The following is a 21,493-nucleotide window of genomic DNA, read 5'->3' as shown; positions in this document are numbered from 1 at the left end:
TTTTTGTGCTTCATGCTGTGGCCACAGACATGTGATCTGATGGTGAATTTGGGGTGACCCAATGCAAAAATCCTGAGAATTCCTGTGGATCCATGCTTTGTAACCACGTTTTTGCACCATTGCAGCCCCAGGCAACAGTGGGTGCGTGATTTTTTTGGTGCAGGCTGTAGCCATGGACATGCTATGTGATTTGATGGTGAATTTGGGGTGACCCAATGCAAAAATCCTGAGAATTCCTGTGGATCCATGCTTTGTAACCACGTTTTTGCACCATTGCAGCCCCAGGCAACAGTGGGTGCGTGATTTTTCTGGTGCAGGCTGTAGCCATGGACATGCTATGTGATCTGATGGTGAATTTGGGGTGACCGAATGCAAAGATCCTGAGGATCCCTGTGGATCCATGCTTTGTAACCACATTTTTGCACCATTGCAGCCCCAGGCAACAGTGGGTGCGTGATTTTTTTGGTGCAGGCTGTAGCCATGGACATGCTATGTGATCTGATGGTGAATTTGGGGTGACCCAATGCAAAGATCCTGAGGATCCATGTGGATCTATGCTTTGTAACCACATTTTAAATGGGGAGCGAAGGAAAAACAAAGAAGGGACATGAGGTGGTGTGCAGAGAAGCAGCTGGCTAAGAATGCAGGAGAGGGATTTAACGGGAGGGAGAAAAGAAAGGCAAACGTTTCCCCCCACCCCAGCCATTTCTCTCTCTCTCTCTCTCTCTCTCTCTCCCTCCCTCCCACCCTCTCTCTCTCTCCCTCTCCCCCAGCAGCACCGGAGCACAGAGAGGAAATAGAAGGAACACAGTCTGCTTTCCTCTCTGCTTGCCTGGAGGGGAGGGGCTTTCCCTGCTCTTTGTTCCGTTTCAGCAAACACAGCAAGGAAACAGAGGAGGGTGGGCAGTAAGACCCTGAGGCAGAATGCAGGAAAGCAGCCACTTCCTCTTTTCAGGTTTCCCTTCTCCGAGACGCGCGATTTGATTTTTGCCTGATTTTTCGGCTCCAGGGACCACACATTCGCTCAATAACACGCACAGACATTTCCCCTTCCTTTTTAGGAGAAAAAATCTGCGTGTTATAGAGGGAAAAATACGGTAATTTATATAATTAGATTACAACGCTCTGTGGTTGCACAGGGTTGGTAGAGTCACATGCCGCTATCTTCTGGGAGAAGGTGATGGAACCTGCTTCAGCTGAAAGAGCCGCATTTAGGAGCTGTCTGAGAAGGTGTGCGTGAAATGCGTGTGTGTGTGGCAACACACACACAGAGAGAGACAGAGAGAGAGAGAGGGAGGGAGAGCAGCTGGGCTAACCTGTTCATTCATATTTCAATTATCAGCCCATTTCCTTTTAAAATATAGATTCTTAAATACAGTGGTACCTCAGGTTACATACGCTTCAGGTTACATACGCTTCAGGTTACAGACTCCGCTGACCCAGAAATAGTGCCTCAGGTTAAGAACTTTGCTTCAGTTTGAGAACAGAAATCAGGCTCCGGCAGTGCGGCGGCAGCAGGAGGCCCCATTAGCTAAAGCAGTGCTTCAGGTTAAGAACAGTTTCAGGTTAAGAACAGACCTCCAGAACGAATTAAGTTCTTAACCCAAGGTACCACTGTACAGATTCTTGATTAAAAATTAAATATAGATTCTTGATTAAAAATACAAAAAGTATTATAAGGTAAAAGAAGAAGAAGGAAGAGGAGAATGAAAGAAAAAACTTATAAAGTTATTATTAAACTTATCCTGAACTTTACCTAATACAGTGTCCAGGGCCGGCTTACCCATAGGCGCTAGGGGTGCCAGGCTCTCAGGGGCGCCAGGCTGAGAGTCTGGGGCCAAGATTTGGAGTCCGGGGACTGAAGAGCCAGGCCAGCCGCTGCCGAGCGCAGCAGAGCCCGTCAGAGAGCCACAAGCTTTTCCGCTGCAGGTGCTGAGGCAGCCGGCCGGCTCCCCCCCTCCTGCGCACCTGGGATTGGCGGGCCGTTGAGAGGGCACTGGGCAGTTTTTTGCACCCCAGTGCCACAAATGCTAGAGACGGCCCTGACAGTGTCAGCCCATTTATTTTCACATAAAGAAAGCACTTTATGTCTTCTGTTTTTTGGGGGGGCTGTGACCATTTCTGCCCCAGCTCCTTCAGGGCAGCTTCTTCTCTACCACCTTCCCACCCATCTATTGCCAGGTGATCTTGGGGAGGAAGCCATAATGGGGTGCCCCCCCCCCCCCGGGACAACATTCCACCTGGGAGGTGGGTGCACTCCAGCCCCTGAGCCCCCCGCCAGCAGGCTCCCACCCGTTGCGCCTCCATCAGAATGGGAGTCCAAGGGCTCTGGGACCTGACCATGCAGGTGAAGAGAAGAGTTTGGATTTGATATCCCGCCTTTCACTCCCTTTAAGGAGTCTCAAAGCGGCTCACATTCTCCTTTCCCTTCCTCCCCCACAACAAACACTCTGTGAGGTGAGTGAGGCTGAGAGACTTCAGAGAAGTGTGACTGGCCCAAGGTCACCCAGCAGCTGCATGTGGAGGAGCGGGGAAGCGAACCCCGTTCACCAGATTACGAGTCCACCGCTCTGAACCACTACACCACACTGGGGTACTGCAGAAGTGCGTCACCCAGGAGCTGCCTGGAGGACTTGGGGGAGGAGAGAACATGCATGGGGGGGGAGGGCTGTTGGAAGAGGGGCACCAGTGCAGGCTGGGGCTTGAACCATATTGGGGGGGGGCTGATGCTGAAGACAAACCCCAATAGTCAGCATTGGCAGGACAGCAAAGGAGAGCTGTGCAGAGACTCCTGCCCAGTCCTTTGCCTACGCCACCCCCAGTCACTGCCTGCTCCTGCTGTCTCTCCTCTTGGGGGGGTTGTACACAAATATATTCACTTGACATGAGTAGGACCCCCTCTCCTTCAGGCACTGTTCTGACCAGGCCACATTTCCTTTGAAAAATAATAATAATTGGTTTTTTTTCTCACAGTTTTATACATTTTAACTTAACCATTTCAAACATTAAAATACAAGGTTCTTTTGAACCTTCTTTCCCTCCTTCCCTCCCCTCATGGATTCCATGTTTAAGATTAAGTTTGCTGCGTCTTTTACCCTTGTCCATCTGTTAAATATTCATAATTACCATAAATAATTCCACATTACACGTGTCATTACATCCCTGCCAATGATTTTAAACTGTTTACAGTGGTTTTTAAATATACTAAGAATTTACTTCAGTCTTTTGAAAATATTTGATCTTCCTGGTTTCGGATCTTCCCCATCAGTCTCGCCATCTCCACATACTCCATCAGTTTCGTCTGCCATTCTTTTTTCATTGGTACTTCTCCTTCCTTCCATCTCTGGGCTAGAAGTATTCTTGCTGCCGTTGTTGCTGGTCTTTTGTCTTCTCTTGATATCTCTTCACCTGTTATACCTAACCAAAAGGCTGCTGGTTTTTTAACTAATGTGTTGTTAAACATTTTCTTTAATTCATTGTATATCATCTCCCAGAAAGCCTTTACCAATGTACACGTCTACCATATATGGTAAAAAGTACCTTCCTCCCCTTTGCATTTCCAGCACAGATTTGAACTTGTTTTGTACATTTTAGCAATTTTACTCAGGGTTAAATACCAACAATACATCATTTTCATATAATTATCTTTCAACAAACAGCATGCGGTAAACTTTATTTCCTCTTTCCATAGCTTTCCCCAAGATGAGAGTTGGATATGATATCCAAAATCTCTAGCCCAGTGTATCACCACTGCCTTGACTTCTCCATCTTTTGTATACCATTCTAAAAGTAACTTGTACATTTTTGATAACATTTTCCAGCAGATTTATTTCGAACCTCTATCTCACTGTATCAAAACCGTTTTTTTAAATCAACCTTAAAAAACGTCATTTAATTGGTGAATCTGCAAAAAGAATGCCACAGGGCCAGCTGAAGTGTGCTTTTGCAGAAGGAGTCTCTGGGCAGATGCCGAGGCAAATGTTTTCGACACTTTGTTGGATGTCAACTTTTGCTTTAATATACTAATAGCCTTGATACGAATTTCCTCCTTCCTTCCTTTCTCTCTCTCGCTTTCCTTCTCCTTCCTTCCTTCCTTCCTTCCTTCCTTCCTTCCTTCCTTCCTTCCTTCCTTCTCTCTCGCTTTCCCCTTCCTTCCTTCCTTCCTTCCTTCCTTCCTTCCTTCCTTCCTTCCTTCCTTCTTTCCTTCCTTTTCTCTCGCTTTCCTTCTCCCTCCTCCTACTTCCTTTCTTCCTTCCTTCTCCCTCCCCTCCCTCCCTCCCTCCCTCCCTCCCTCCTTCCTTCCTTCCTTCCTCCCTTCTCTCCTCCCTCCCTCCCTCCCTCTCTCCCCTTGGCCCTCTCCTCTTCTCCCAGGTGTGCTGCTTACCTTACCATGGAAAGGCTGGTCCTGTCCCTCCTGGTTATGAGCTCCGTGGCGAAGGCCACCACGTGTCCCACGCGCTGCATGTGCCAGAGCCTCTCTCCCTCCTTCACCATACTCTGCACCAAGACGGGGCTGCTCTTTGTGCCTCCGAGCATCGACCGGCGGACGGCGGAGCTGCGGCTGATGGACAACTTCATCACCGCCCTGCGGAGGAGGGACTTTGCCAACATGACCAGCCTGATCCACCTGACGCTGTCGCGGAACACCATCAGTCAGATCATGCCTTATGCGTTCTTTGACCTCAAGGGCCTTCACGCGTTGCACTTGGACAGCAACCGACTCACCCACATCCACGAGGATCACTTCAAAGGGTTGGTCAACCTCCGCCACTTGATCCTCAGCAACAACCAACTGAACTATATCTCCCCCGGGTCTTTGGATGATTTCATTGACATGATTGAGGACCTGGACCTATCCTACAATAACCTGGTGAACGTCCCTTGGGAAACCATCGGGAGGCTCTCCAACGCCAACACCATCAGCCTAGACCACAACCTCATAGACTTCATCCCCGAGGGAGTCTTCTCCAACCTCCACAAGTTGGCTCGGCTGGACATGACCTCCAATAAGCTGAAGAAGATTCCCCCGGACCCCCTCTTCTCTCGCATCCCTGTCTACGCCAAGCCAAAGGGGCTCCCCTTGTCCTCCCTGGTGATGAGCTTTGGGGGGAACCCCTTGCACTGCAACTGCGAGCTCGTCTGGCTGCGGCGCCTGACGCGGGAGGACGACCTGGAGACGTGTGCCTCCCCGCCAGAGCTGATGGGCAAGTACTTCTGGTCCATCCGGGAAGAGGAGTTTGTCTGTGAGCCACCCATGATCACGCACCGGACCCCCAAGCAGGTGGTCATGGAAGGCCAGGGGGCTTCCCTGAAGTGCAAAGCGGTGGGCGACCCCGAGCCGTATGTGCGCTGGATTTCGCCAGGCGGGAAGCTGGTCTCCAACACTTCCCGGACCGTCTCTTTTGAGAACGGCACCCTGGACATCTTGGTGGCTTCTGTGGAGGAGAAAGGGACCTTCACTTGCATCGCCTCCAACGCTGCGGGGGAGTCCACGGCCCCCGTGGAGCTGGTGGTCAACCCCTACCCGCACCTTGCAAACAGCACCAACTGTGATAAGGAAGCAGAGCCAGGCCCCTCGGACATCCTCATCTCCGCCAAGTCCAGCTTCCCCAACGAAACCAAATCCCAGCCAGAGAGGAAAGTGGTGGTTGCTGAGCTGACCTCCTCCTCTGCCCTCATCCAGTGGCCTTCACAGCACCACATCCCAGGGATCCGGATGTTCCAGATCCAGTATAACAGCTCAGCTGACGACATCCTGGTCTACAGGTGAGTAGGCTCCTTTTCCTCATGCAGGCTGAGACCCTCCCCGCCTGTGGACTATCTCACCAGAGTGGTGCATGCTCTAGTTATCTCCTGCTTGGACTACTGCAATGCGCTCTCTGTGGGGCTCCCTTTGGGGGTAACCCAGTTACCTTCTTGAAAGACCTACATTGGCTCCCAGTACATTTCCTCAGTGTCCGGGCAGAACAATGGGGGTGGGGAAGCTCCTTCAGGTCTACTGGACCGAGGCCATTTAGGGCTTTAAAGGTCAACACCAACACTTTGAATTGTGCTCAGAATTGTACTGGGAGCCAATGTAGGTTTTTCAAGACTCGTGTTATGTGGTCTCGGTGGCCGCTCCCAGTCACCAGTTTGGATTAATTGCATTTTCTGGGTCACCTTCAAAGGTAGCCCCACGTAGAGCACATTGCAGTAATCCAAGCAGAAGATAACCAGATCATGCCCCACTCTGGCCAGACAGTCTGCGGGCAGGAAGGGTCTCATCCTGCATACCAGATGGAGCTGGTAGACGGCTGCCCTGGACACAGAATTGACCTGCGCCTCCATGGACAGCTGTGAGTTCAAAATGACTCCCAGGCTGCGCACCTGGTCCTTCAGGGACACAGTTGCCCCATTCAGGACCAGGGAGTCCTCCACACCAGCCCACCCCCTGTCCCCCAAAAACAGTACTTCTGTCTTGTCAGGATTCAACCTCAATCCATTGGCTGCCATCCATCCTCCAACCATGAAGAGACTTTGTGGGGACATCATCTTGGCTTGGCTTGAATCAAGCTGCTTTGCTTCTTTTCAGTCAGATGGGGACTCCGTGGCAACCTGCCCTTCAGGGCTCGAGGTGGAGGGCGTGTCAGAAATGTCACGCACCTGAGCAGTTTACAAAATGCAAGCAAAGTGCAACAGGATAAAGCTTGCTGTGACCAGCAGGTTAATATTATCATATGTTTATTTATACCTCACCAGGTGACTTACAGGGGGAAAATAGGGAGAGCTCAAAACATGGAGGAAAGCAATCCTTAAAAAACAACTAAACATTGCTAGGTAGGTGGGAAGGTAGATTGGTAGATCACCTACAGATAATCAGTATGTATTGGGAATTAGCAGCCAGCAAGGGCAGCCACAAGAGTCTCCCCAAGGGAAAGATCAGGGAGGTGGCTCTCTTGAGTTTGGGCACGGGGGGAGCAGGAGGGCTGAGCAGAAAACTAGCCGCCCCATTGGGCCTTCCCTTCCTGCTCTTTGTCCCAGGGCAGAGCTCTGAAGGGCCCCCCCTCAGCCTGCCAAATGACCAGGAGTTGCTCCTTCTGCTGCCAGAGCAGCCGGTCAGCCCATCTCTTTGTTGTCAGTATTAAATATTTTCATTATTTCATTTCATTTATTGAATTCATATATCACCCTATACCCAGAGGTCTCAGAGTGGTTCACAAAAAAGATCACAATATATAAAATAAAAATAAAAGCAATAACCCAATAATACCCCCCCCAAAAAAGAACCACATTTTAAAAGGGTATGGGATGTCGATCAGGTCAGCCAAAGGCATGGTTAAAAAGGAACGTTTTTGCCTGGCTCCTAAAGGTGTGTAATGAAGGCACCAGGCGAACTTCCCTGGGGAGAGCATTCCACAGATGGGGAGCCACTACAGAGAAGGCCCTGCTCTCGTGTTGCCACCCTCTGAACCTCTCAAGGAGGAGGCACACGAAGGAAGGTCTCAGAAGATGATCTCAGGGTCTGGGTAGGTTCATACAGAAAGAGGCGGTCCTGGAGGTAATAAAACTTACGCACCACTTGATTGTTCAATAAAACTAAAAGTGAGCTACAAGAAGATAAAACAGTGAAACCCAGAAAAACCTTCAAGCCTGCTTTAAAGCATACAAAAGTTAAAATCCTAAAATAGATTAAAATCACCTCCAGTTTCTCAGCATCCGTCCAAACCAGGATGCTTTGGGCAGGCACCAAAAGGCACCTACAGTGAAGGCACTTGCTTGAGGTCAACAGGCAGGGAGTTCCAAAGGTATCACTTACAAATGCAGAAAATGGGCATAAGGTGGCCCCTGCCACAGGGCCAGTTCTGCCAATTGCCTGAGTTTGTGCCTTCGGCCCTCTGCACGCTCCCGGGGGCAAAGGCGCACTGTTCATGATGCTTGCGCTGTGGACTGAGCCCCCTCTGTGTCCCTTTCCCTTGCAGGATGATCCCCGCCGCCAGCAAGTCCTTCTTCCTGAGCGACCTGGTTGCGGGGCGGGACTACGACCTGTGCGTCCTGGCCGTCTACGACGACGGCGTGACGCTCCTGACGGCGACGGCCGTGGTGGGCTGCGTGCAGTTCTCCACGGAGGAGGAGTACCGGCAGTGCCACTCCCTCCACGCCCAGTTCCTGGGCGGCACCATGATCATCATCCTCGGAGGCGTCATTGTGGCTGCCATCCTCGTCTTCATCTTCATCCTCCTGGTGAAGTACAAAGTCTACGCCAACCCCCACAAGAGCCAGGGCGCCAGGGTCAGCAGCGTCTGCTCCCAGACCAACGGCGGCCAGGGCGGCTCTGCGGTGCAGCCGGGCTCCAAGCCGGCTGAGGGGCTGCCACAGGACTGCGTGGCGCTGCCTGCCAGGGGCAAGACGGTGGTCGACCTGGAGGGCGAGAGAGCGGCCCCCGTAGACGCAGGCCTTCGGAGGAGCGACGGTTTCTCCTAAGAGGCGTCCCGAGCCCTGGCGACGGGCGCAGAACAATGCCCGGCGTGGTTGTCTTTTAAGCGTCACGACTATTGTCTATTTTTAAGATCAGATGGTTTAAAAACTATTTTTTTAATCTGTAAAAGTTCTTGCATTCTTAACTATTTTTGTTGCACTATATTAAATATAAAGTGTGTGATTTACAAGGGCTTGGGCTTCTTTGTGCTCCCGTCTACATCAACGCAGGCGGTGGGGGCGGAACGGCCTTTGGGGAATGTTTATTCACTGATAGGTAGCAGCAGAGCAGCGATCCCTTCCCCTGAGCTTAAGCAAGGCTTTCCCCAAGCAAGCAAGCATGCCAGAATGCCAGTGGCTGGAGACCACAGAAGGAGAGAATGGCTCTTGCGCCCGGGTCCTGCTTGAAAGTTTCCCATGAGGGCATCTAGTTGGTCCCTGTGAGAATGTTGGGCTGCATGGGCCCCCTTTGGCCAGCTCCAGTAGGTTCTTCGTTGACTCTTACGATCTTACTGGGCTGCAGCTCAAGGCTAAGGGCTCCCTTTGTGTTGGTGACCGGCCATTAGCTGTGTTGCCCAGTGGCATCTCCTGTCTGCCCGGGTCAACCGAGGCTGCCCCTCCCTGTAGGAATAACAGAGACGAGCGGAGGTTGGATGCAGGTGAGCTGCGCAGGAGCAAGCTGGCAAGCATGCGCCAAGCAAGCTGCCGACTAGCTCTGCCGAGGCTCCTTTTATTAGCAGAAGTCAACAACTGGAAACAGTAGTGAAACCACCCTGAACTTAGCGTAAGCAAATACACGTGTCAGCAGGTGTTTCCCTCAGATGTTCCCCCCGATACTTGATTACATCTGCGTCCCCCGTCATGCTCCAGCCAAGCAAACAAATTGTGAAAGGACAAAACCCTATTTTCTAGCCCAAAGGCAAAAGGTCAGGGAAAGCAGGCGTAATAATAATAATAATAATAATAATAATAATTTATTATTATTTGTACCCCGCCCATCTGGCTGGGTTTCCCCAGCCACTCTGGGCGGCTTCCATAGAAACCAAAAAACACTAAAATATCACAGATTAAAAACTTCCCTGAACAGGGCTGCCTTGACATACTGTTGCACGTCTGGTGCGAGGTTTGCCTTTGCAAAGCAGAGCGTTACCTCCACACCTCCCCTCGGACCATCCTTCCCTCTCCTCTGCAGCTCACCAGGGGAGAACAGGCTCTTGCTAGGACGAGGGTCTTTCTGGAGGCCAGGAGGGCCTCCTCCTCCTCCTCCCCCCCCCCAGCTTGCTTCAGCAGGGAGGCCTGGCTGGTGGAAGTCCATCATGAAATTCCCCCCGCATCCCCATGAGCCTTGATAAGTTCAGTTCACATCAAATAATCACATTACATTCCATTTATTGCCTTTTCTGTGTGTTTCTAAGAACACCAAGTTAGAAAGGGAAGCCGCATTGCTGCAGACAACGTGGCCTTGATCTGACTCAACTTGCACTGAAGTAGGACTCGGGGGGGGGGGGGACAACACACTTGCTCTGTCTGCACTAACCTGTGCAATGTCACCTGTTCATTTGGAAGCATCTGCACCCTTCTGCCGATTCCTACTGGGCCTTTTAAAACCCTGGTTCAGTGCAGAATCTCTTTGTTCCCTTTGAAACGATCCCCATGACTGAAGACCTTTGGGTCGTAGATGAAAAAATGTCTGGTACAAGATGGGAGCACAGAGTTCAGCATGGAGCCTGCAGAATAATCTGTGTATGATCAGTGCTTGAGAAAGAAAGGCCAGAGACGGAGACCTTGGCAGCACTCAGAGGGGTCTTCTTAGTGGTGGCACAGTTTTGCTGCTGTTGCAGCTTATATACCTAGTCATTCCTGGGATGTCAAGCTCAAACTTAGAGGCAAGTACTCTTTGGTGAGGAACACGGGTGGCACTGTGGTCTAAACCACAGAGTCTAGGGCTTGCCGATCAGAAGGTTGGCGGTTTGAATCCCCGTGATGGGGTGAGCTCCCGTTCCTCAGTCCCTGCTCCTGCCAACCTAGCAGTTCGAAAGCACGTCAAAGTGCAAGTAGATAAATAGGTACCACTCCGGCGGGAAGGTAAACGGCGTTTCCGTGCGCTGCTCTGGTTTGCCAGAAGCGGCTTAGTCATGCTGGCAACATGACCCGGAAGCTGTACGCCGGCTCCCTCGGCCAATAAAGCAAAATGAGCGCCGCAACCCCAGAGTCGGCCATGACTGGACCTTTTGGTCAGGGGTCCCTTTACCTTTACTCTTTGGTGAGAGAACTCCAGCAGAGATTTTAAATCACCAAATATGCAGCAAAGTAAAGCATGGAAATGAAGGCTGCTAGATCTTTAGAACATGCCCTTGTGAATTCCAAATCTCCCCAACACAGGAAAAGACCACACACTTGGTAAGTTAAAAATGGGTTTACTTACAAACTCTCCAAAGGTCAGTTTCTTGTGTTTTTCCATACAGCATTCAGAGCAGATTATACAGGCAGTAAAACTTGGCTGAGTTCCCAAGTGGTGAAAGTTCCTAGATTATTGGTATAGGAACTCAAGAGTGGCTTGTTAGAGTCATGCAGTGAGCTGTATACAAACTACAACAACAACATGCTACAATACATGTCTCCCTTCCACACACAGGTAAGCTGAATAGATTTGTATCAAATATATATGAAATACGTCACATTGTTTGAAGTGTAGGAGGTGGGACCCACTGCTCAGGCTCTTCAGGATGAGGGGCTGAAAGAAAACCAGGCTGGTACATGGAGAGCTTGGGGGGGGGGGGAATGGGATGTCCTTGTTGAGCCACTCATTGGCCTCTTGTAGGATGACATAGCCAAACTTGTTGGAGAGTCCTCAGGCAGTGTCATGAATGAGCCAGACCCCAGGAGAAGTTTGCAGCTAGCTCCCAGTGAAGAGAGGAGCTGGGAGGAGAGAGGGTTAACTACAAGGCAAGAGGATTATAGCCGTTTTCTGGAATGAGGAAGAGGTGGGAGCTGACCCCCTCTCCCCTCGGTCGAGGTGTATGGAGGGGGGTCTTCAAGACAGAATACGTCACAAGAAGGCATTTGGCTGTTCCTGGCCTTGCCGGAAACACCCACCTTAGAACGGACATCTTGATCAATGGACGGACAGCTGTACTCGCCACTCTGGTGAACTTTGTTGTTTTTGCAACAAATCTTCCTTTAATAAACTCCGCTCGTTTTGTTATCAAGACTCCTTGACAGGCAGCCCCTCTGAGCCTCAAGGACGTTGTCCCAGTTTGAGGTCCCTTGCTCTTGAACTTTGGTTCTAGCCTCCCCACCCCCCACCCCGCAAGCTGTTCCTTCTGTTTCAGTTTCCAAGAGAGGGAACAGCTCAGAACCCAGCCAAGAAAAGAGGATCCTTTTACCAGAAAGTAAGGGGTCGCTTTAGGGCCAGACCCCTTACCTGAGGTTACCTTGCAGGGAGCAAGGTTCCTCAGTCAGAGTGGAAGAAGGAAAAAGAGAGAAGGCAAAATAATAATAATAATAATAATAATTTTTATTTATACCCCGCCCTCCCCAGCCAAGGCCAGGCTCAGAGCGGCTAACAAGCTGAAAGAATAAAACTTAAAAACAAGATTAAAATACAACATTAAAATATTGAAACATTACAATATTAAAAAGCAAAAAGCAAAGGGGTTAAGGCTCTGATCGTTTGATTTGTCGTGGCAAAGATTCAACCTATCTGAAAGCAAAGAAAGGAGATCCCCGAGACAATGGGTGTTCTGGCTTTTAATGGTTTCCATTTGCAAGAAATCCCATCCTACAAATGTCAGTGACACGTAGGCAAATGCTAGAAAAACACCACAAAATTAGGAGGGGTTGCAGCAGGTCAGACAAGTCAAAAGTACAATATGTCAATCAAACCATTTGTGAATTGCAAGACTTTCACCTTTCCAGACAGAGTTTACATGAGACACTGACATTCCAAGCAGTTATCACAAGTTTCATTCAACTTGACCACAAGGCTAATCAACAGGACGGGTGGGCTCCATTCACCGGCCAGTCTGGACATACATTGCTCTGTGCACTTAGGGGCCTACGGCAGACAAAGGTTTCCCATAATGCACACATGAAGGAGTGATTTCAGAAATCAAAGAATAAAGCATTTACAAAACATTTTACACAGTACTGTACCTCATCTCAAGTGTAAGTCATCAATTAAAAGAAACACGGAACCGGTACAGTTAACTCTTTTTTTCAAGGACACCAAAGCAGCGCAGGCCTAGTGGTCGCAGTAGCTCTTCCCCGCAAATCTTGCTCCGATGAAAACCGCGTCTGCCCACAACCAATCCCTGCTCTGCTCTTTTCATTTCTCTGCATCTTCTGGGAGAACGGGGGGGGGGGCGGCTGGTTGCAGCAGGAAGGGGAGACTCCCTGGGCTCTTCACCAGCCTGCCTCCACTCAACCTCTTGCCTACCCCCCCCCCGGCCTCTGCACTGCTCTCTGCCACAGACTCCCTCTCTTCACTAAACCTCTTCTGCTTCCTGAACCTCCTCTACTCCCCCCATCTGCCCCCTCTTCTCTTTCTGACCACGCATCACTCCTCCGCTGGGCTCTGAGCCTTCTTTCCCTGGGAGAAGACATGCCAGCTCCAGAGGAGGAAAAAACACTATGCAGACCCCAAAAATAGACCAGAGGCAATTGTACTTCATCCAGCAGAGCTTTGTTGAAGGCAAATAGGCATAATGGTCACAAATCCAATACAGTCATACCTCGGGTTACAGACGCTTCGGGTTGCGTTTTTTCAGGTTGCAGACCGCTGAAACGCGGAAGTAGAGGAATGGGTTACTTCCGGGTTTCAGTGGTCGCGCATGTGCAGAAGCGCTAAATCGCACTTTGCGCATGCTCAGAAGCGCCGAATCACAACCCGCACATGCGCAGACGCGGGTTGCGAATGTGCATCCTGCACGGATCACGCTCGCAACCCGAGTGTCCACTGTACATTCAGAATTGGCACAGAACAAAGATACAGAAAGAGAAAGTGAGAGAGACCCGGGCTCCTCCTGGCCTGTTCTAGTCAGCATGGGTGTTATGTACTGAGTTGAATAGGATCCAAACTGCAGCAGTCTGATTGGTCCTAGAACAATAGGATCCAAAAGGCAGCAGTCTGATTGGTCCTAGAACAATAGGATTCAGAATGCAGCAGTCTGATTGGTCCTAGAACAATGCAGCAGTATGAGTGGTTGGCAGGAACCACCCAATCATGCTCCAGATAGAAGTGAATCCACAACCTGATTGGCTTACAGTAGAATTCAGGAATTAGCCAATCATGTGCAGCCCATTGTGTAAATAATGTATATAAAGCAGATACTTTGAGGGGACTTTCATTCATTCCTCCTCACCACTATGAGCTGAATAAAGAGCATGAAATCACTTTGCGACTCTGAGTATATTTCACTGGCGATGAGGATGGGATCCCGCTGAGCAGACTGCCACACACAGCACCGCAGCACCGCCACCTGCCGCACCGCTGCCTCGCACCATGTATCCAGGCTTCAGCTCCGGGACACAAGGAACTCAGAATGGCAACCGACAGCAGCTTCTCGCCGTTCAACCCAGCATCTGGAGACTGGGAAGCGTACACCTCCCGTTTCACCTTGCTCCTAGAAGCCAAAGGGGTCACCGAGGAAGAACACGCCAAGAAGAGGGCGATATTCTTCAGCGTCTGCAGAGAGGAGACGTTTGAAATCGCCCGGGCTCTCCTTGCGCCTGAAGACGTCGCTACTGTTCCTTACAAAACAATAATGGAACAGCTGAAGGGGCACTTTTCGCCACAGCCCTCAGTGGTGGCTCGTCGAAATGCCTTCTACGCAAAGCGGCAAGCCCCTGGGGAAACCATAACTGGGTTTGTGACCTCTCTCCGCCAAGCTGCCCGGTTCTGCAACTTCTCAGAGCTGGAGAACATGCTTCATGACCGCCTCGTCGGTGGCCTGAAGGATGAGAAGCTGCAACGATGCCTCTACGCTAAGAAGGACCTAACGTTCCAGGTCGCTCTGGAGGAGGCCCTGGCAACGGAAGCTGCCGAGAGGTCGACGCAAGAGGCACGGCCGAGCCTGCCATCCCAACCGAGGGTCCACCACGAAGACCTCACCAACGACTCAGGATCTGACAAGGAGGCGGTGCACCGAGTACAGCAGCGCACTCAAGCAGCCCACATACCACAGCTGCCTCGACGAGAAGGAGGGAACTGCGCAAGCTGTGGAGAAAGTCACAAGAGGAGGACCTGCCGTTTCCGCAACGCAGAGTGCAGGCAGTGCAGAAAATTGGGACACATCACCCGGGTGTGTCGGGCTTGGCCCACCCGACGCCAGGCATCAGATGACCAATCCAAGAGCCCCAGGGCCTGGGGCCCAACGCACCAAGGCAACTCAACGGAGCTCACGGACTTCCAGGTATACCAGTTGCCCCACCCCAATGTAGAGAAAATTTATGTAGAGGTACAGATAGAGGGGGCCCCATGCCGCATGGAGCTTGACACGGGTTCAACTCTATCCATAATCTCGGCAAGGACCTTAAGGAAACTGTGTCCTACTGGGGGTCCCAAGCTCAGGCCGGCCCCATTCACCCTCCGGGACTTCCAGAAACGTAAGGTCCCCACAATGGGGGTGGGGACCTTCAGGGTGCAATACCGAGGGCGGACGCGGCAACTGGACTTGCTTGTGGTCAAGGGCCCCTACATTAGCTTACTGGGATTGGCATGGTTTGGACCACTGGGGCTAGCCGTCACCAGGGTGAACCACACGAGCTTACAAGTGGACGTGGACGCCATATGCAAGGAATTTCCGGGGGTTTTCGATGGGAAATTGGGACAGTATACGGGCCCCCCCCACTGCTCTACAGCTTGACCCTGCAGTACGACCGGTCAGGCTCAAGGCCCGCCGGGTCCCGTTCGCCCTGAAACCCCGTATAGACGAGGAATTGGACCGACTCGTGGAGCAAGGAGTGCTGGAGCCGGTGCCTAATGCCCCCTGGGAAACCCCAATCGTCACACCCGTCAAGCCTAATGGTTCGGTCTGCATCTGCGCAGACTACAAATGTACCATAAACAAGGCCCTCACGGCCCATGCATACCCAGTGCCAGTGGTCAGCCATGTTCTTGCCACCCTGGCTGGGTCGAAAATTTTTGGCAAGCTGGACTTGGCCCAAGCATATCAACAGCTGCCAGTAGATGAGGCCACAGCAGAGGCACAGACGACTGTGACGCACAGAGGAGCGTTCAGGGTAAAGCGGCTGCAATTCGGTGTCAGCGTGGCACCAGGCATATTCCAGAATCTAATGGACTCTCTCCTTAAAGGGATTCCTGGTGTCACCCCCTTCTTCGATGATGTGTTGATTGCCGGGCCCACACCCGAGGAGTTTGAGGACCGCCTCCACACCGTTCTACACCGTTTCCAGACGGCGGGTCTCAAGGTGAAGCGGGAAAAATGTCTACTAGGAGTGCCTCAGGTGGACTTTCTGGGATTTATGGTGGACGCAGAAGGGGTCCACCCGACTGGGGACAAGGTACGGGCCATTTGTGATGCCCCAGCGCCCAAGAACAAGACTGAACTTCAGGCCTTCTTGGGACTATTGAACTTTTACCATTCCTTCCTTCCCCACAAGGCGGCGGTAGCGGAGCCCCTATACAGACTCCTGGACAAGCGGGCCCCTTGGGTGTGGGGCCAGTGCCAGGAGGCCGCATTCCAGGCAGTCAAGGACTTGCTTGTCTCAAACTCGGTCTTGGCACACTTCGACGAGAGGCTGCCGGTGGTGCTAGCATGCGACGCCTCGCCCTATGGCATTGGCGCTGTCCTGGGACACCAACTCCCAGATGGAAGAGAGGTACCGGTGGCATACTTTTCCCAGACACTCAACGCAACCGAGCGGAACTACTCACAAATCGACAAGGAGGGTCTGGCAATCGTGAAGGGAGTAAAAAATTCCGTGATTTCTTGTACGGGCGGCCCTTCACCGTGGTGACTGACCACAAGCTGTTGCTTGGCTTGTTTGCCCCCGAAAAGCAGACCCCCCAAGTGCTGTCTCCTCGCGTCCTCAGTTGGTCAATTTTCCTTGCCAGCTACCAGTATGCACTGATTCACTGCCCTGGGAAGGCGATGGGCCATGCAGACACCCTCAGCAGGCTACCGCTACTGGAAACAGGCCCCGACCCAGCACCCGCACAAGAGGTTATGAGCCTGGAGCTGCTTCCCGACCGCCCCATTCAGGCACAAGAAGTTGCACACCATTCCAAGAAAGATAGGGTCATCTCCCGGGTCCTGGACTGGGTGTGGAGGGGATGGCCCAGCAGCAGCCCCGGGCCAGAATTCGCCGGCTACACAACCCGCAAATATGAACTGTCGGCCCACAAGGGGTGCCTGTTATGGGGAAGCAGGGTCGTTGTTCCCCAGCCCCTCTGCAAAAGGGTCCTCACAGCCCTACACGAGACACACCCAGGGGTAGTAAGAATGAAGGCCCTTGCCAGGAGTTATGTGTGGTGGCCGGGGATCGACGGAGAGATAGAGGCCTGGGTCAAACACTGCCAGGCCTGCCAAGAATCCCGCCCAGATCCCCCAAGGGCCCCAGTCCAGTCCTGGGAGTCCGCCCGAGCACCATGGTCACGCCTGCATGTGGACTTCGCTGGCCCCTTTCAGGGGAAAACATTCTTCATAGTGGTGGACTCCTACACCAAATGGCTGGAAGTCGCACTGGTACCGTCCACTTCTACGTCCGCAGCCATCCGGGTACTACGCAGGCTGTTTGCAACCCACGGGCTCCCTGACACTCTCGTCTCAGACAACGGGACTGCATTTACGTCAGGAGAACTCCAAACCTTCACAGCGCAGAACGCCATCCGCCACATCCGTTCGGCGCCATTCCACCCTGCCACCAATGGCCAAGCAGAACGCATGGTGCGGACCACCAAGGACACCCTTCGCCGCATGACGCAAGGGGATTGGGAGTACCGCCTTGCCACATTCCTTCTAGCACAGCACAGCACCCCCAGCTCAACGACTGGCCGGAGCCCCGCTGAACTACTAATGGGTCGGCGCCTTGCAATCAGATTGGACCGCCTTCACCCCGATAGAGCTCAGGATGAGGTAGTGGTGGGAGAAGGCAGGAACCCCCGGACCTTCGAGGCCCAGGACCCAGTGTATGCAAAGAATTTTGGGGCAGGCCCTGCATGGGTACCCGCCACAGTCACCAGGGTCACTGGCCCCGTGTCGTACGAGGTGCTAACAGATGGGGGGCAATGCTGGCGCCGCCACTGCGACCAGATACGGTGACGATTCCCGGGAGAAAACCAGGAGGAGGAGGACAGGTCAGAGGAGTCCCAAGGGAACAGTGGGGCAGTGAGGCCCATAGAGCAGCAGGGGCAAGCAGGAGAGGCAGAATCAGTAAATACAGAGAGGACCCACGAGGCCGAAAGGACACTGGAACCAGAACCACGACTGAGCGAGCCGGTTGCGCCAGACCAAACAGCCCCATCACAGCCAGCATCCTTTGAACACGAGCCAGAACCTGAACCCCAGACCAGGAAACACCCCAGGCCGCAACGCACACGTAGGCCACCGGCGTACCTTGAGGACTATGAATGCGACCTCCCGGGCAGGACTGGAACTTAGAGGGGAGGGGTGTTATGTACTGAATTGAATAGGATCCAAACTGCAGCAGTCTGATTGGTCCTAGAACAATAGGATCCAAAAGGCAGCAGTCTGATTGGTCCTAGAACAATAGGATTCAGAATGCAGCAGTGATTGGTCCTAGAACAATGCAGCAGTATGAGTGGTTGGTGTGAACCACCCAATCATGCTCCAGATAGAAGTGAATCCACAACCTGATTGGCTTACAGTAGAATTCCGGAATTAGCCAATCATGTGCAGCCCATTGTGTAAATAATGTATATAAAGCAGATGCGTTGAGGGGACATCCATTCATTCCTCCTCACCACTATGAGCTGAATAAAGAGCATGAAATCACTTTGCGACTCTGAGTATATTTCAATGACCTTGACAGAAAGATAGCAGAACCAGTTTAAACCTCATGCGGCTCAATGTGGTGCCTTCCATAGTTCCAGTTACAGATAGGTAGCCGTGTTGGTCTGCCATAGTCAAAACAAAACAAAATTTTCTTCCAGTAGCACCTTAAAGACCAACTAAGTTAGTTCTTGGTATGAGCTTTCGTGTGCATGCACACTTCTTCAGATACACATGAAAGCTCATACCAAGAACTAACTTAGTTGGTCTTTAAGGTGCTACTGGAAGAAAAAAAAAATTTGTTTCAGTTTAAACCTGCTGCTCTCAGCTTCCCAAACAAGAAATAACTCAGACAAGAACCTTCCGCCCGTTTCTTTTACACAGAAAGAAAACTTTCCGGAACCCTCTTGAATTAAGCAGAATAGCAAAAATCTCTACACATCAGATCAGTACTTTCAGTACTAAGAAATGCAGACTGGCACACCCGTCTGCATCCAGCGAGTCCAGGACATTCATTCGTATGTACAAGATTTCCTAAGGAAAATACGATGAATTAATTGTTTCCGCTTCACATTGGAAGTGTCCGTAGCATTGCTACATTGAGGCAGTGGGGGTTCCATTCATAAAAACAGGAGTATTGCCTGCTAATTGCAGCCATTAGCCGCTGGGGGATGCACTTATGGGCGTGCATCAGTGACTAGGTGCATGAACAAAAGGGAAGGCAGCACTTATGGACTTGCTCGTGCATCAGTTTCCTCCCCCACCCGCCCCCCAAATAAAGCATATCTGGGGGGTGTCCTCCACATCGCTCCCACTGTCCTGCTTTCGAGAGGGAGGGGGGCTGAGCTGGCTGCGCTCGGCTTGCCAGGGGTTAAAAGGAACTGAGCTGGAGTCCTAGAGAGGATAGGAAATGAAATCTGCCGGCAGGTCCTCCAGAGCCCAAGCCCCGCCCTCCCAAGGTCTTCCCTGCCAGGAGAAGGCAGGTGGCTGTTGTCTCTCTGCTCTGCAAGTGCTGCCCCTTCTGGGATCTGGGGAGTCTCCGCTCTCTTCTGGATAGGGTGCATTGGGGAGAAGACTATAGCGGAATATGCGGGGGGGCACCTCTACGTCAGGGAGCAGAGGGTCCTGCTCCACTCCTCTGCAAAGCCAGAGAGGGGGCACGTTTGTAGGTTGCAACTATTACTACTGCTACTACTACCAGTGCCCTTTGTCAAGAGGTTGGGTGTAACCTTTGATGCCTCCCTTTCCAAGGAGGCGCAGGTTGCAACGACAGCAAAGGTGGCATTTTTCCATCACCACCGTATCAAGCAGTTGGTCCCTTACCTCTCTTGCCCTGACCTGGCCACTGTGATCCACTCGACGTCACCTCCAGGCTTGATTACAGTGGATGCTTGGGTTGCGAACGTGATCCATGCAGGATGCACGTTCGCAACCCACAGTGGCATGTCTGCACATGCGCGAGTTGCGTTTCAGTGCTTCTGCGCATGCGCAACTGCCGAAACCCAGAAGTAGCCCATTCCAGTACTTATGGGTTTCAGTGGGTCTGTAACCCGAAAAAATGCAGCCTGAAGCGTCTGTAACTCGAGGTATGACTGTACTGCAATTCACTCTACATGGGGCTGCCCTTGAAGCTGACCCAGAAATTCCAGCGGGTGCAGAATGCTGCGGCGAGGCTCCTTACAGGGTCCTCGCTGCGGATCACATTCATCCAGTGCTTTACCAGCTGCTCTGGCTCCTGGTGGAGTGCAGGGTCAGGTTTAAGGTGCTGGTTTTGACCTTAAAGCCCTATGTGGCCTAGGACCATCGAATCTATGGACCGCCTCTCCTGGTATGCCCGGCGGAGGACCTTAAGGTAACAGCACTTTGGAAGTCCTGAGCCCCAAGGAGGTTAGATTGGCCTCAACCAGGGCCAGGACCTTTTCAGCTCTGGCCCCGGCCTGGTGGAACGCCCTACCGCAGGAGATCAGGGCCCTGCGGGACTTGACATCTTTCCGCAGGGCCTGCAAGACAGAGCTGTTCCGCCTGGACTTTGGGCTGGACTCAGTCTAACCCCCCCCCCCCGCCTTTTTTATGGAACTCCATATATGGGATTTGTATATAAATTTTCCCTTGTAGGACCAGCATGGATAGTTGGCTCTGGTGAATATTTGACGTTTTCTCCCCTTATGGCTTTGATCTATGGGCTACCACTAAAACAAGGCTGCATTTTAAGCTGCATTTTAAGCTGTATTCTAACTTACATTTTAATAAACTTTTGTTTTGTTTTGTTTTTAATGTTTTTAATGTTTTTACTGTATTTATATTCAGTGTTAGCCACCCTGAGCAGGGTCTTGGCCGGGGAGGGCGGGGTATAAATAAAAATTTATTATTATTATCATTATTATCATTATTATTATTATTATTATTATTATTATTATTATTATTATTATTTCCCCAGCCACTCTGCACGGCTCACAACAGAATATTGAAATACAATAAAACATCAAACATTAAAAACTTCCTGAAATATACTCAGAGTCGCAAAGTGATTTCATGCTCTTTATTCAGCTCATAGTGGTGAGGAGGAATGAATGAAAGTCCCCTCAAGGTATCTGCTTTATATACATTATTTACACAATGGGCTGCACATGATTGGCTAATTCCGGAATTCTACTGTAAGCCAATCAGGTTGTGGATTCACTTCTATCTGGAGCATGATTGGGTGGTTCCTGCCAACCAATCATATTGCTGCATTGTTCTAGGACCAATCTGACTGCTGCATTCTGAATCCTATTGTTCTAGGACCCATCAGACTGCTGCAGTTTGGATCCTATTCAACTCAGTACATAACACTTCCCTAAACAGGGCGATGGCGATGCTTCCGGATACTCGTTTCTGGAAGCCCCGGGAGAGGAGAGGAGCTCTGGCGCTCGGATCCTGCTTGCTGGTTCCCCATTGATGGCGCTGCACCTGACGAGCCCCGGCCTGATCCTGCAGGCTCTCCCGATGTCCTTCGGTCTTCACGCAGCGCATCCCCTGAGGCGCTCGAGTCCCACCTGGGTGGCTCCCCAAGATGATGGGATGCG

At 51.5% G+C, this 21,493-nt stretch overlaps 2 protein-coding genes and 1 long non-coding RNA gene across 6 annotated transcripts in view; 2 read left to right on the top strand and 1 right to left on the bottom strand.

Annotated features, from left to right (window-relative positions):
• LOC310768680 (leucine-rich repeat and fibronectin type III domain-containing protein 1-like protein) overlaps positions 1-8,654 on the top strand; it is a 69,199-nt gene extending 60,545 nt beyond the window's left edge. The window contains exons 3-4 of one of the 2 annotated variants that reach the window (XM_083627297.1): positions 4,372-5,766; positions 7,959-8,652. In XM_083627297.1, coding sequence (XP_083483423.1) covers positions 4,391-5,766; positions 7,959-8,460 — 1,878 coding nt within the window. In that variant the 5' untranslated portion in view covers positions 4,372-4,390 and the 3' untranslated portion in view covers positions 8,461-8,652. Of the gene's footprint in view, positions 1-4,371; positions 5,767-7,958 lie in introns of those variants that run through there. The other variant, XM_083627298.1, reaches the window with a different exon arrangement.
• Positions 1-21,493, top strand: part of LOC310768596 (uncharacterized protein) — a 191,400-nt gene that overhangs the window by 87,140 nt on the left and 82,767 nt on the right. The window lies entirely within an intron of this gene.
• LOC310769158 overlaps positions 1-21,493 on the bottom strand; it is a 254,965-nt gene that overhangs the window by 203,387 nt on the left and 30,085 nt on the right. The gene's annotated exons all lie outside the window — the stretch shown is intronic.

Source organism: Podarcis filfolensis, assembly GCF_964270895.1.
Source record: "Podarcis filfolensis genome assembly, chromosome: 8".
NCBI lineage: Eukaryota > Metazoa > Chordata > Lepidosauria > Squamata > Lacertidae > Podarcis > Podarcis filfolensis.
The sequence above is the reverse complement of the archived record's forward strand: the minus strand, read 5'-3'. Positions and strand labels throughout refer to the sequence as shown.